Raw genomic sequence first — 15,628 nt, 5'->3', positions numbered from 1 at the left:
GAACGCAAAAGTTTTGCGAGAGAACGCAAATATCTTTGCGAGAGAACGCAAAAGTTTTGCGAGGGAACGCAAATATCTTTGCGAGAGAACGCAAAGTTTTGCGAGGGAACGCAAAAGTTTTGCGAGAGAACGCAAAAAAAAAGGATTTTTTTTTCCCCTCCCACCCCGAATTTTTTCCCACCACCATGTCTTCTTCTTCTTGTTGCTTTACGGCGGACCACCACCATGTCCCTTTAGGGGCTCCGTAGTATTTTGAGCTGAAACTTTACAGACACATTCTGGGGACACTTGAGACTTATATTACATATTGTGAAAATGGGCATAATAGGTCTCCTTTAAGAATTAAGGGTATGTACATTTTTGAACTGGTTCATTTATATAAATTTGGTTATTTTTTCTTGAGGACAATATGTAAACATCTGTAGAATATAGTTGTTAAAATGCAAACAAAATTAAATTGCCAAAGAAAATGTTATAAATCCATTGATTTGTTTGTAATTGTTTTTTCAGTGGCCATTTGTGAAGACATGTGTAAGACCATCATTGCAACTGGTGTCCTCCTCTCCATTGTCTCCATCATCCTGTTTTGGTACTTTATCCACCGTTATCAGAAGAGCACACCTAAGCCTCCCATCGCCTCAGCTGAAATGACTTTCCGCCGACCAGCCCAATCCTACCCAATCAGTTACTCAGCGAATAATGTTCGTCGAGCTTCTCTAGATTCCATGGAGAATCAGGTGGCCATTGAAACCTTCAAAATACCCGTAAGTCTTACTCATTGTCTTTACTTAGTTAATTCATGCATGTTGATGTTTTTGGTATAAATTGGAACTGATTAATGAAATTATTATTAAAGGGGTCATATGATGCTGCTAAAAAGAACATTATTTTGTGTATTTGGTGTAATGAAATGTGTTTATGCGGTTTAAAGTTAAAAAACACATTATTTTCCACATACTGTACATTATTGTTTCTCCTCTATGCCCCTGATGCCGTGTCCCGGCCGGAGCGACGAGACAAAAACATTAAAACCCATTACAAACGAGGCATTTGTTGCATCCAGTGGGGACATAATTACTGATTATAATGACTTATACTGTCTTTTTACACGTTGCGTTGCATCGCACCGCGTAAACATAAAACCATGTCTGCATTTGTGATCGGAGAAATGACAAACAACAAGTGCTACTCTAACACTGCCCAAAACTCGCGTTTGAACCATCAGTGGCAAATGATAAAAGAAAACGTACTTACGCGAGTCAGAACTGCCGGCATTTTAGTCTAACGTTACTTTCCCAGGATCAGTAAACAGTCCTCCATAAAATGTGCCGGCGATCCACAGCACTAAGTTGAAGTATTCCCTCAGCGACCAGCACAGATCAGCTCTAGGCATAACGAAGCGGATATCGTCCTCTTTTGAAAGACCAAACAAAGTAGTTTCGCTTTCACAACGAAAAACACAGCGGCCTAGCGTGAGCGAAAGCCCCGGCTTAGCCTGAGCTGAAGCCGGGCAAGAGTGAGCTGAGGCGACGGGGTCAAGAACGGCGGTCCCGGCGAAGGAGCAGTGAAAGCCGATCCGGCGATCCACAGCACTAAGTTGAAGTATTCCCTCAGCGACCAGCACAGATCAGCTCTAGGCATAACGAAGCGGATATCGTCCTCTTTTGGAAGACCAAACAAAGTAGTTTCGCTTTCACAACGAAAAACACAGCGGCCTAGCGTGAGCGAAAGCCCCGGCTTAGCCTGAGCTGAAGCCGGGCAAGAGTGAGCTGAGGCGGCGGGGTCGAGAACGGCGGTCCCGGCAAAGGAGCGGTGAAAACGGTGAGGGCCGATCCGGCGATCCACAGCACTAAATTGATGTATTCCCTCAGCGACCAGCACAGATCAGCTCTAGGCATGACGAAGCGGATATCGTCCTCTTTTGGAAGACCAAACAAAGTAGCTTCGCTTTCACAACGAAGCACACAGCGTCTTCAGGACATGGCGGCAGCGGCAACAATACTACAGTGAGAATAAAAGTTACGCCTTCTTTCTTTGCGTGAACATTTGGGCGGCGTTATGCAAATCTTCCCACATAGTGAGGTAGATATGTGGGGGCGTGTTCGAACGAGCCGTTTTAGGTAGGTGTGGCTAACTCTTAACTTTTATAAAGAATATCTCTTTGGATTTGAGACTTTAGTCTTTGCAACTTTACAGATCTTCTTTATGCACCAAGAGCTTGTAACACTCCAAAGAGAAAGGAAAAAATAAAATCGCATCATATGACCCCTTTAAAAAAAAATTATAACACTGATTCTATAATTTCAGGTGCAAGTTTAACAAGGAAAATTCAGAACATTTTACACCTGGAAGAGGCTGTGCTCAGCACAAAATCAGCTGGGATTCACATTTCTGACAACAAAGAAATGACCAAACCACTGAGAAGTAAAATTGCATCAAAGTTCCCTTAAGCAAAAGTGAAACCAAAAACAGTAGTTATTCAGTGGAGAGGCTGTTTTTTGATCATTAACTACATTTTTACATTTTACTTTGATGCAGAAAATATTTCAACATATAAAACCCTTCAAAAGCAGCTATTTTGTCATATTTTTACTGAGGATTTTTGTCAATTAATTGTTTTTATCATTATTCAGACATTAGCATAAGCTTATGCCACATTATATCATGTTGTTACATATCTAAAAAAAAACAAAAAAAAAACTTTTGTACACATGCATTATATCTTGACCATTTGGCATATTTAGCATAAGAAAATGATTGTCATAGTAGAATGTGCAATTCCTGGTATTTAAAGATATTTACTAAATCAAGGGTAATTTCATTTTGAACCATCATATACCTCTTGATATGCATCAAGGATAAATTTATTTTATACTCTAAATACGATGTACATTTTACCAAAGCTGTAATGAGCAAATCACAATCATGAGAGATTTAGACAGTATTCAGTCAGATGTAGTCAATGACTGAAAATGACAGATTGTTTAATTTGTTTTTACAAAGAAGTCAAAATCTTATCAAACTCATGATTTATTTTTGTTGCCATGTCATTGTTATGAATATTTTTATTTGTAATTTACAATTTTAATTTATAGAAACACCCAATCTTAGAAAATATTTGTGGCTATATTTTTGGCATGAAAATTGAAGCATGCAATCTAATGTTGCAACTACTGACTTTTCCCCATATAAGTTTTTTATTTTTTCCCCAGAGAAGCACTTAACATATATAAATGTTCTATGAGTATCAAATGAGTATCAAACCACTCTGTACTGCATATGATCATTACACAGTTGAGCATTTTTAATATTATACAACCTGCCTTGCCTGTATTACGGAGGTTTGCGTCTGGCCTGATACAATAAGCCATGACATGATTGAAAACACATTTTTTACTTATTCTAATATATTGCCAAGAAGTATCCGAAACCACATGTACAGACTGTTTGATTATACAGACTATGCATCTTTGAAGAAATTGCAATATTAACAATCAACTAAATACAAGTGTATTGTTGTTCCTGGATTTTGCGACATTTGAAAATGTATGGTTTAATACAAATGATAATTTTAAGTTTTATTTAAATAAAAGAAACATTACCAATTTTGGACTTGTCTTTAAATATAAAAAACTTACTTACAGTCTGTGAGTCAGAACAGCCGGCATTGTAGTCTACTCTCCCAGGATCAGGAAACGGTCCTCCATAAAATGTGCTGCACACATCTGACTATTTGGGTTGAAGTGAGTGTTGTAAGTGTTGTAAATACAACTTAACCACTGATTTGTAGTCGTGTCCTCTTTTGGAAGACCAAACTCGCTTTCACAAACAGTCCTCCATAAAATGTGCTGCACACATCTGGATATTTGGGTTAAACTGTACTGGAACAGTGTTGTAAATACAACTTAACCACTGATTTGTAGTCGTGTCCTCTTTTGGAAGACCAAACAAAGTAGTTTCGCTTTCACAACGAAACACACAGTGGCCTAGCGTGAGCTGAGGCCGGGGCTAGAGTGAGCTGAGGCCGGGCTAGAGTGAGCGGAGGCGGGCGGCTTGAGAACGATGCGGCCGGCGGATTCGACAAAGGAGTGACGACCCCGGACTGGACTCCGCTTCGTCCACGGTGAAAGGGCGTTATGCAAATCTTCCCACATTGTGATGTAGACATGTGGGGGCGTGTTAGAATGAGCCGTTTTAGGTAGGCGTGGTTAACTCTTAACTTTTATAAAGAATATCTCTTTGGATTTGAGACTTTAGTCTTTGCAACTTTACAGATCTTCTTTATGCACCAAGAGCTTGTAACACTCCAAAGAGAAAGGAAAAATTGAAATCGCATCATATGACCCCTTTAAAGAGATTGTTTGATGTGTAACGATTTTGAACATTTCTGTTAACAGGAAGATCCAAAGTGGGAGTTCCCACGAAAGAACCTAGTGCTGGGTAAGACTCTTGGAGAGGGAGAGTTTGGGAAGGTTGTGAAGGCCACGGCTTTCCGCCTCAAAGGAAAAGCTGGATACACTACAGTTGCTGTGAAGATGTTGAAAGGTATGCAACTTTGAGGCAGATTTGATCAATCACTAAAAACTGGATTCGTTTTAAAAAATAGTATAATGCATGCATTTTTTTTTTACCACAGAAAATGCATCTCACAGTGAGCTTCGAGACCTCCTGTCAGAGTTCACATTGCTCAAGCAGGTTAATCACCCTCATGTAATAAAAATGTATGGAGCTTGCAGCCAGGATGGTGAGAAAAACTATGTTTAATGTGGCATGCATTTGTGTTTGCTGTTTGCCCTGTGTGCTTATACAAGCTAATCTCTTCAGGTCCATTATACTTAATCGTTGAATACGCCAAGTATGGCTCACTGCGGAACTTTTTGAGGGAGAGCCGGAAAGTTGGACCAAGCTACATGGGCAATGATGCCAACCGCAACTCCAGCTACTTGGAAAACCCAGATGAGAGAGCTCTGACCATGGGAGACCTCATCTCCTTTGCTTGGCAGATCTCCAGAGGAATGCAATACCTGGCTGAAATGAAGGTCTGTCAGCAGTTTAGGGAATGTCCATCACAGAATATATACTGTTTTAAAGAATGATGTTATAATGAGAGGAAATATGTTTAGCTTGTTCACAGAGACCTGGCTGCCAGGAATGTGCTGGTGGCAGAGGGAAGGAAGATGAAAATATCCGACTTTGGTTTATCTCGAGATGTTTATGAGGAAGATTCATATGTGAAGAGGAGCAAGGTGATATATTTTGTCTAATTTGTTTCGTTTTAACTAGTTACATCCTATGTTTTACAGATGTTTGAATATTTGTACTCTAGAAACCTTTGGATGTCACACATGTAATGCAGTTTTACATTTGTTAGACTTAATAGTTTGTCATAATGTGCTCTCGATTTCTAGGGTCGTATTCCTGTTAAATGGATGGCAATAGAATCTTTGTTCGATCACATCTACACCACACAAAGTGATGTGTAAGTCATGCAACACATGCTTCCATACAGACAGTCACCAATTTATATTTAGCATGTCTGAATACACTGAAATTGGATTTATGATTTACTCAGAAATTGCTAGTAAATTTCACGAATAATTACAAAGAAATGTCAAGTAATACATTTAATTAAACATTAAATTATGAAGAACAAACAAAAAAAAACATTTTTTAAAGTGAGGACTTATTCCATTACAACTTTACAGTACAATCTCTCTCTGTTTTCTTGCATTAGCTGGTCTTTTGGTGTCCTCTTATGGGAGATTGTAACTCTGGGTGGAAACCCCTATCCAGGCATTGCTCCAGAACGGCTTTTCAACCTTCTGAAGACGGGCTACAGGATGGAGAAACCAGAGAACTGCACGGATGAAATGTGTGTTTAATAGTTAACATCAGTTGAATGTGTTCTAGATTTAAGAGCTGAATGAACAAATCATTTTCTAAAACCACCATGTCATCATGTGATATATACTGTATCATTTTAACATGACTTTAGCATGTCTCATATAATATTACTAACACAGCATGTACTTAATTTCACTTAAAGGTATCAGTTATTTAGAGATGTTCTGTATCAGGTGATGAATGCTCTGTTATGCAATGTAGGTACAATATGATGCTTCGCTGTTGGAAACAAGAGCCAGATAAGCGTTCCACTTTCTCAGACATCAGCAAAGAACTTGAGAAGATGATGGTGAAAAGTCGAGTAAGAACAACAAATCATTTCTCTCACATACAATCACACAGACACAAATCCACACAAATCAAAACACAACTTGAGCTGAACCTGACTGAAGTCAAACATTCCAATCAAAATAGCATTTACATACTAATTACGTTATATCTGTATCAGAGTTTTGTGGACTGGTGTGAAATAAATGGTCTTAGGCTTAATGCTAGTAAGACCAAGGAAATTGTGGTTAATTTTAGTAGATATCCTCATCAAGTGGTGCCAGTGAATATACAAGAGTCAGAAATTGAGATTGTCACGCCATATACAGTGGTGTGAAAAAGTGTTGGCCCCCTTCCTGATTTCTTATTTTTTTGCATGTTTGTCACACTTGTGGACAAACATGCAAAAAAAAATAAGAAATCAGGAAGGGGGCCAACACTTTTTCACACCACTGTAAGTACCTGGGTGTATATTTGAACAACAAGCTTGATTGGTCTGACAATACGATACAGGTTTATAAGAAGGGTCAGAGTCGCATTCATTTATTAAGGCGACTGAGATCCTTTGGTGTATGTCCGGTCACTGTTGAAGACCTTCTGTGATTCTGTAGTATCATCTGTGATGGGGAGGGGGATTGTTGGAGAAGGAGAAGAACAAACTCAATAAGCTGATAAAAAAAGGCAGGTTCTGTTGTGGGTTGTGTGTTACCTACTATTGATGAGATAGCACAGGATAGAATAACTGATAAACTGGTCAGTATAATCAATCAAGATTGTCATCCTCTTCATGAAACAGTTCAAGCCTGTGTGAGTTCTTTTATCTCAAGATTAATTCAGCCCCGGTGTTATAAGGAACGATATAAAAAGTCATTTTTACCAACAGCTATTAGATTATATAATCAATGTCATATTAGATGGTTGATGTAGAATTTTAAATAGTATTTTGTATAACATGGTGTAGTGCATCCTTTGATGCTTGTAACAAGGGGGGCTGTATGAAATACAGTATCGTGCAATATTTTTATTTTTTTATTTATTCTATTTTATCTATCTATTGTGTGGTGAGCTTTGCTGTGACGTCAATTTCCCTTTGGGATTAATAAAGTCAATCAAATCAGATCAAATACAGACATCACGATTCAAAAGTTTGGGATCAGTTTTTTTAAGAAACTAGTACTTTTATTCCATCAGGGCACATTAAATTAATCTAAAGTGATGGTAAAATCTTTTTCAAGTAAATGCTGTTCTTTTGAACTTTCTATTCATCAAAGAATAATAAAAAAAATGTATCACAATTTCCATAAAAATATTAAGCAGCATAACTGTTTTCAACATTGATAACAATTATAAGTGTTTCTTGAGAACCAAATCAGCATATTAAAACAATTTCTGAAGGTTCATGTGACAATGAAGACTAAAGTAATGGCTGCTGAAATTCAGCTTTTCCATCACAGGAATAAATCATCTTTTAATATATATTAAAATAAATTTAAAAAAACAGTTATTTTCAAGATGTAATAATATTTCACAATATTACTGTTTTTTTATTTATTTATTAAATTTTTTTTACTGTATTTTCAATCAGATAAATGCAGCCTGATTTAGCATAAGAGACCTTTTTCAAAATTATTAAAAAATCTTGCCAGCCCCAAAGTTTTGAATGGCAGTCTATGTTTATTCATTTATGTTGTCATAAAGATGAAAATTCTCCAAGATAAGTGACAATGTGAAATTAAAACAATGGATGAACGCAGATGAACTGTCAGCAACTTGACTCCAAAAAAAAAAAAAGTTAATATTTCTGGATAAATTAAATGTTAGAGTGGCCATATTTATACTTAAATGTACTGTCATTCATTTTGTTATGCCAACATTTAGCAACTAATGTAATTTGACAGCCTGCTTTCTAGTCAAGGATGTTGACTAGTGAATCAAGAAAAATCTCATTCTCAATAAACTTTTTTTTACATGAAATATGTAATGTTACACTGAAGAGTTATATACCGCTAGTCTCATTTTCATAACTGTGTGTTTCTTCTCATCAGGACTACCTGGATCTCGCAGCCTCCACGCCGGCAGATGCCCTGCTATATGACGACTCTCTCTCTGAAGAGGACACACCCTTAGTGGACTGTAGTAACACCCCTCTCCCTCGAACCCTCCCCTCCACTTGGATTGAAAACAAGCTCTATGGTAGAATTTCCCATGCATTTACTCGATTCTAATACAGGGAACAAAATCAGTTTATGTTTTTGCCTTCCATAGGAAGTGCTGTGATTGTGCTAACGGCATGGTTGCCACTGACTTATGAATACTGCTCGTGTTTTATAGATTTACTTAGTGCTGTAGTGTCTGGATCTAGGGATCAGATGTTTCATTTGGACCTGCTTCCGATGTACTCTACTATTTGAGATATTCATTTTAAACAACGTATACCTTCCAACCTGACAGAACTGGAGAGGATCTGCACGGAGGAATGGCAGAGGATCCCCAAATCCATGTGTGAAAAACTTGTTGCATCTTTCCCAATAAGACTCATGGCTGTATTAGATCAAAAGGGTGCTTTTACTAAATACTGAGCAAAGGGTCTGAATACTGTGACCATGTGATATTTCAGTTTTTCTTTTTTAATAAATCTGCAAAAATGTCAACAATTCTGTGTTTTTCTGTCAATATGGGGTGCTGTGTGTACATTAATGAGGAAAAAAAATTAACTTAAATGATTTTAGCAAATGGCTGCAATATAACAAAGAGTGAAAAATTTAAGGGGGTCTGAATACTTTCCGTACCCACTGTACATACATTATGATTCAAAAGTTTGGGGTCAGTAAGATTTTTTTTTTTAAGAAATGAGTACTTTTATTCCACAAGGACACATTAAATGAATCTAAAGTGAAGTAAATGCTGTTCTTTGAACTTTATATTCATCAAAGAATCCTAAAAAAATTTTATCAACATTTCCACATAAATATTAAGCAGCACGACATTGATAATAATGATAAGTGTTTCTTGAGGACCAAATCATCATATTAAATTATTACATTACAGCAATTTCTGAAGGTTCATGTGACAATGAAGACTAAAGTAATTGTTTTTTTGTTTTGTTTTTTACTGTATTTTCAATCCAATAAATGCAGCCTGGTTGAGCGTAAGAGACTTTTTTTCTAAATTATTAAAAAATCTTACCGGCCCCAAAGTTTTGAATGGTAGTCTGTTTATTCATTTAAGTTGTCATAAAGATTAAAATTCTCCAAGGTAAGTGACGATGTTAAAACAACGTGAAAACAATGGATGAACACAGATCAACTGTCAGCACCTTGACTCCAAAAAACGTTGTTATATTTTAGAATAAATTAAATGTTAGACTGGCCATATTTACACTTAAATGTACTGTCATATATTTTGTTATGCTAACCTTTAGCAACTAATGTAATTTGACAACCTGCTTTCTAATGATGTTGACTAGTGAATCAAGAAAAATCTCATTCTCAAGAAACATTTTTTCACATGAAGTATGTGATGTTACACTGAAGAGTTATGGTACCACTAGTCTGATTTTCATAACTGTGTTTCCCTTCATCAGGACTATCTGGATCTCGCAGCCTCCACGCCAGCAGACGCCCTGCTGTATGACGACTCCCTCTCTGAAGAGGACACACCTTTAGTGGACTCTAGTAACGCCCCTCTCCCTCGAACCCTCCCCTCCACTTGGATTGAAAACAAGCTCTATGGTAGAATTTCCCATGCATTTACTCGATTCTAATACAGGGAACAAAATCAGTTTATGTTTTTGCCTTCCATAGGAAGTGCTGTGATTGTGCTAACGGCATGGTTGCCACTGACTTATGAATACTGCTCGTGTTTTATAGATTTACTTAGTGCTGTAGTGTCTGGATCTAGGGATCAGATGTTTCATTTGGACCTGCTTCCGATGTACTCTACTATTTGAAATATTCATTTTAAAAAGCGTTATTGTACAAGTATTATTACTACTGATAAAAAATGAATCATTTTCATATATATACACACACAACTTAACGTGTATTATGTTCAGTTAGGGAAATATATTAAGATGTGTTTCATGATTTACATCATATGTGAATTTTCTATTGGTTTGCAGCACTTTAGGTTAAGTTTTACATTTGAAACAGGTCCCGTGTGCTCTGGATGTGCTCTCTCTGTAATATTCCGAACATATTACAGAAAATGAGTGTTTACAATAGATGGAGTCAGTTCTGAAAGCAGTAAGGCTTTTGAATTAAACTCTTCTTGTAGATCATATATCAAGATATGCAAGACTCTGTTAGCTCTCCTCAAACTGATGGCATTAATAATAAGCAATAAAACGGCCAGCAGTAAGGCAGTTGCTATGCATAAGACTCCTTGATGTCAGTTATTTCTGGGAGTACACAAAAACCCTTTTAGTAGAGCACTGATTATCTATTTCATTTAAAAGCTTGTACATAAAATGGCAAAGACAACAGCAGTCACAATACTGATGTCATAGAATAGACGATGTCACCACAGTGAAATATTTACATGAATGACCAAAAAACAATCAAAGGACCAAAGAATGATTTCATGCTTCTACCACGAGTCATTCATGCTGTTTTATGCTGTCAAATATTCAAAAGCTGAGCTGAGTTTTGTTTGAGAGCCTTACTGTCTGGACTTAATGCTTCCTCAGTGCAGAAAAAAATGATATGTTCTCGTTTTTAGGCATGTCATACCCGAACTGGCCAGAGAAGAGCCTGGTACCGCTCAACAGACTCGATGCCACTAACCCTGTCTTTACAAGATATGCCAATGATAGTGTTTATGCAAACTGGATGGCTTTGCATTCTCCCGCAAAAATTGTGGACACACTCGATAGCTAAAAACGCAAACCAAAATCAGTGGTGGAAAAGACGTGGGGGGTGGGGAGATGTGTATATTTATATGATACTGTATATATGTTGTTTGATGATAAAGTCGGTTCCCTTTTATTTCTGCTGTTGTGTAGAAGATGGGAGGATGGTAATAGATTTCAAATTGGCTGGAATTGCATAAAACATGCTTCAAGCAGCTCATAGGTGATTGTTACCACAAGGCCCTGTTGGCCATGTTGTATCACTGCATGACTCTGTACAGTTTAATGTCCATGTTTAAGTGCCTGTGCCGCTTCTGTTAGAAAACACCAGTTATAAATGCATGACCGAGGCAATCTTGGTCCCACTCCAGGAATTAAAGGGAGCTTCTTTACCATCACCTACTGCAGATGTTCGCCGCAAATATTGGACATGTTTCTTCTTGGTCATGTGTCAGGATATGACAGAATTCAATTACTTTTTGTTTTTTAAATAGTGATATTTTGCTCTGTGGTAACTATGAGTTATGAATATTGCCATAACAGAGTACTGATATGTTTAATTTAATGTCATATGGTGATTTAATTTTCATTCCTTGTAAAATAATTATTTGTGCAACAATAACTACAATACATAAAGCTGAGTGTGATTCCTCATTATGTTGTCAAAACGTTACATTTCAATCAATAAAACTGTTAGAAGATCTCAAGTTCATTTCATGATGTTCATTTCTATGTGTTTTATGCTATTTCATTCTCAGACTTCATGAAAAGGCATAGCTCTAATTATATACACAAATAGATTCAAATGTAACATTTGTTCATCCGGACATCCTAAGCTTTGAGGCATGGAAACCATGACACATTCTTATACTGTGACCACAAAAATTAATTAATGATCTGAAAAGGAAGTACAAGTATCCAGGCTGTGTAAATGTACATGGGCATGAGTTAGCCTACTCCTTAATTAAATTAAACCATCAATTTGAGTTTTCATTCGATTTGTCGTTTTGCTCTATGAATGGGAAGATTTATTTAAATCAGATAATCCCAAAATGGGACACACATTAAAAGTTTTTTTCCTGGCGTAGAAACAAAGTGGTGCAGCAGCACGAACACAGAAAAAAATACAAACCTATAAACACATGACATACCATTTTAAAGAAAGGCGGGTTAATCTTCAAAGTAGATTTTCAAAAATGGCATAATTATAGTGAATTTTTGTTAACCATAGGTTTTAACGATTTGTAAAAGACAGGAGACGGGCTTAACAGGAGTTACAGGTGCTGCAATTGTAGTTCCCAGCTAGAAGAGTGAAATGAGCAGGAGAACTTCAGATCACTTAAGTGTATATAGACAAGAATATGATGACTAACGTATATGGGAAATAACTAGAACCAGAAGATGGCAGTAATGCAACGTAAAGGATGCAAGCTGCCGTTAAAACCCAAAGAAGAAGAAGAAGGAGACGGGCTTTTATTTTGGTATTTTGCGGCTCATAGCGGAAGTAACATGCGTTTTTATTGCGCTTCCTTTTTGCATTGCCCCGTGGCGTTGTCTTCCCACATTTATTATGCTCGGTATTCTATTGAACAGCTGCATAAAGAAGCGGTTACCGAAAGCCTCATACAGTCACAACTACCGAGGTAAGTGTCGCACATTTCCGTGTTTATTTTTTTTAAGAACAACTTCAACCTCGACGTTTTCTGCCACAAATTATATTGTTAGATTTTCCTTGTGCGAACAGCAACATTTTTCCGTTATGTCTTTTCATCAGACTGATGAATCAATCAATGCGCGTAAAGCTGTATTTCTTTGCTGATTTACAAACAAACTTAATTAGTATTATTCAGAGTCTTAGGTACTAGAAGAATTGCGTTACACATGTGCATTTTTTTTTTTATGATTATGAAAATTTCACAGTGTATGGAGTAATGTACAAGTCAGTCGGCAAAATAAACACCAACAGCGTGATCTGAACAGGACTCCGACCTCGCTTATTACACGGCTACTCGCCAAATTAATAAATCCATGTATATTAATAAATATTGATTATAAACTTATTGTTGAAACAGTTATCGTTAACGTCTTATTTTTCAATTATTTACTTGCTTTCGATCCGAAGAACTATAGTCTTTTACTACGTAGACAACAGTCTGCAATCTGCCTAGCAACATTTTTACAGCATTAATTTTATATATGTGTGTGTGTGTGTGTGTGTGTGTTGTACAATAGATTTTTGTATCATAAATAGATAACATTAGATTATACATTATTAATATGGATATATCAGTTTTTTTTCTAACTAATCTGAAGATAAACAGTGAGGCACTACAGGCTGTTGAAATTATTTTATATATTTTTATCATATTGTCTGGTCTACTGTTTTTTTTTTCTTCTGTGCTTAGTCGAAATATACTGATAAAGAAAATATTAATTATTTTAATCTTCATTTTAGGTGAGTTATTTCTCTTAAAAGAGGAATATTGTGCAAGCAGGATGCCAGTTTGTCAACAGTATATTCTTACATCTCTGAGGAATCTGAGCATGTTTAGTGTGCTGTAGTGTGAGAGGAGCATGATTACAAGAGAAATGTGACACTACCGCACTCCCTCCGCTTCACTTGGGAATGGATTAATGTGAAAGACTTCATCCTTCCTAAAGTTTACATCTAGTCAGGGTGGGAATGCAAAACGGTGGCTGGTAAAGAGCACCCTGCCTCTCAGATATGCCCAGACGGGGGCTTCCTCTGCAGGGGCGGGCGCGCTGGCTTCTCCTGGGGATATTTTTGCTCCTTGTACTGCTGCTGTTTGCTTACCTGCTGGAGTGTACGCCGCCTGCGGATGTAAGCCAGGTGCTGCCTGGCCTTGGAGGAGATCCGTATGGAAAGGAGTATTATCAGGCCCTCCTGCAGGAACAGGAAGAGCGACATCTCAGCCGAGCGGCCAGCCTCAAGAGGCAGATCGCGCAGCTCAAACAAGAACTCCAAGAGATGAGCGAGAAACTGAGGGTACTTCAAGAAAAAAAGGAGGGTCCCGGGCCCCAGAGCCTGATCGATGGCAGAGATCAAGAGCCTGGTGACCTCTTGGAGTATTTGCACTCACAAATCGACAAGGCGGAGGTGAATACAGGAGCGAGGCTGCCAAGCGAGTACGCACTGGTGCCCTTCGAGAGCTTCACCACCACAAAAGTGTACCAGCTGGAGATGGGCCTGACGCGCCACCCTGAGGAGAAGCCTGTGCGGAAGGACCGGAGGGATGAGCTGGTAGAGGTGATCGAAGCAGGTTTGGATATTATTAATAACCCAGAGGAAGATGACGGACAGGAGGACAACATCCCCATGCAGAGGCAGATGTTCACCGAAAGCCATTTTTTTGAAGGTAAAAGCTGTTCAGAAGAAGTATACGCTACTTTATGTGGTTAGGGATTTCCAATTAGTAAACCTTACTTAAAAAAAGCATGCAAACCGATTGCCTTGAAAAAACCAAGTAAAGTGAAATAAGAATAGTAATTTGTAATAACAAAGGTTTATTTAGTGTTGTAAACTTACACGCAAGTTCTGGTAACTCAGAATCACTATTTTCAACAACTAAATGAATAAGTACAATATACTATGTGCGTATTTCAAACAACTCTTTTATTTAAGTTGAGCCAACTCATGTAACATTTCCTGCAACTTGGAATTTCTAAGTTGTATTTACTTAAACAGCAATCTGATTTACTTGCTAAAAGCATGCAAACCGATTGCCTTAAAAAAACCAAGTAAGCGTTACTCCACTAACTTAAGTGCTTCAAACATCCATTACAAATTACTGACAACAATGTTCCATTCAGGTTTGTGATCAGACTATGCCTAACCAAGTTCAAGTGGAAATATAACTGAAACTGCTCCTTACCATTCATTGAACAGTTTGGCCCAAAAGTAGATTACACGGCTCCATTCATATGGATTTATTTTATGGTTTCTTGGGTGTCACAGTTTTGGGGTTAATATCTTCATTCATGTCTTGAAGATGCACACTTTTTTTATGGGATGGAATGACAAGAGGGAGATTAAGTGGCATAATTTTCATTTTTTAGTTGAACTAGGTATATAATCAACATTCATCTTTATAAAAGTATCTCAGTAATTTACTAGCAAATACACAGGAAATTTTCCCAAAATTATGTGCTTCTTTAAGGTGTAGGAGAAAGAACTTACAAAGCGGGTTAGTTGTAGAAGTATCTGGGGTGATCATGAAGTAAAACAGGTCGGCCTCAGATGGGTGTGCACTGCAGTCAAGTCTGGGTTCTAGAAAAAAAAAAAAAAAAGTTTAAGACATTCAAAAATTACAGTACAAATATGTTTGTCAAAGTGTCAATAAAGAAGTCAATGACATGGTTTATTTTAAATATTATTATTAAATATGATAAAAAATATAGCTGCAAGCAGCAATTACCGGGGTTCAAGCAATTTAAGGCCTTTAAGGTGGTCTTGGCCAACCTGGATGTATGACTGACAGTAAAACACATCCAATATGGAGAATAGGCTCACAGACACACACACAGAAATGAAATTATTAAACTAGTATATTAATACTCAATCAGCATGCTTAAACACACACACACACA

At 37.3% G+C, this 15,628-nt stretch overlaps 2 protein-coding genes across 3 annotated transcripts in view; both read left to right on the top strand.

Annotated features, from left to right (window-relative positions):
• Positions 1–11,656, top strand: part of LOC107726966 (proto-oncogene tyrosine-protein kinase receptor Ret-like) — a 35,730-nt gene extending 24,074 nt beyond the window's left edge. For both annotated transcript variants that reach the window (XM_016536677.1, XM_016536676.1), the window contains exons 11-20: positions 511–764; positions 4,398–4,545; positions 4,637–4,744; positions 4,825–5,039; positions 5,124–5,246; positions 5,409–5,479; positions 5,735–5,872; positions 6,106–6,205; positions 8,217–8,364; positions 10,891–11,656. In XM_016536677.1, coding sequence (XP_016392163.1) covers positions 511–764; positions 4,398–4,545; positions 4,637–4,744; positions 4,825–5,039; positions 5,124–5,246; positions 5,409–5,479; positions 5,735–5,872; positions 6,106–6,205; positions 8,217–8,364; positions 10,891–11,048 — 1,463 coding nt within the window. In that variant the 3' untranslated portion in view covers positions 11,049–11,656. The remainder of the gene's footprint in view (positions 1–510; positions 765–4,397; positions 4,546–4,636; positions 4,745–4,824; positions 5,040–5,123; positions 5,247–5,408; positions 5,480–5,734; positions 5,873–6,105; positions 6,206–8,216; positions 8,365–10,890) is intronic.
• An 896-nt stretch (positions 11,657–12,552) lies between these two features.
• LOC107726950 (chondroitin sulfate N-acetylgalactosaminyltransferase 2) overlaps positions 12,553–15,628 on the top strand; it is an 8,940-nt gene continuing 5,864 nt past the window's right edge. Inside the window, exons 1-2 of the mRNA XM_016536649.1 lie at positions 12,553–12,663; positions 13,476–14,397. Coding sequence (XP_016392135.1) covers positions 13,746–14,397 — 652 coding nt within the window. The 5' untranslated portion in view covers positions 12,553–12,663; positions 13,476–13,745. The remainder of the gene's footprint in view (positions 12,664–13,475; positions 14,398–15,628) is intronic.

The sequence above is a fragment of the Sinocyclocheilus rhinocerous genome, unplaced genomic scaffold (genome assembly GCF_001515625.1).
Source record: "Sinocyclocheilus rhinocerous isolate Xijiao unplaced genomic scaffold, SAMN03320098_v1.1 scaffold1868, whole genome shotgun sequence".
NCBI classification, from domain to species: domain Eukaryota; kingdom Metazoa; phylum Chordata; class Actinopteri; order Cypriniformes; family Cyprinidae; genus Sinocyclocheilus; species Sinocyclocheilus rhinocerous.
Note: the sequence above shows the minus strand (reverse complement) of the source record. Positions and strands in the feature narration are given on the sequence as shown.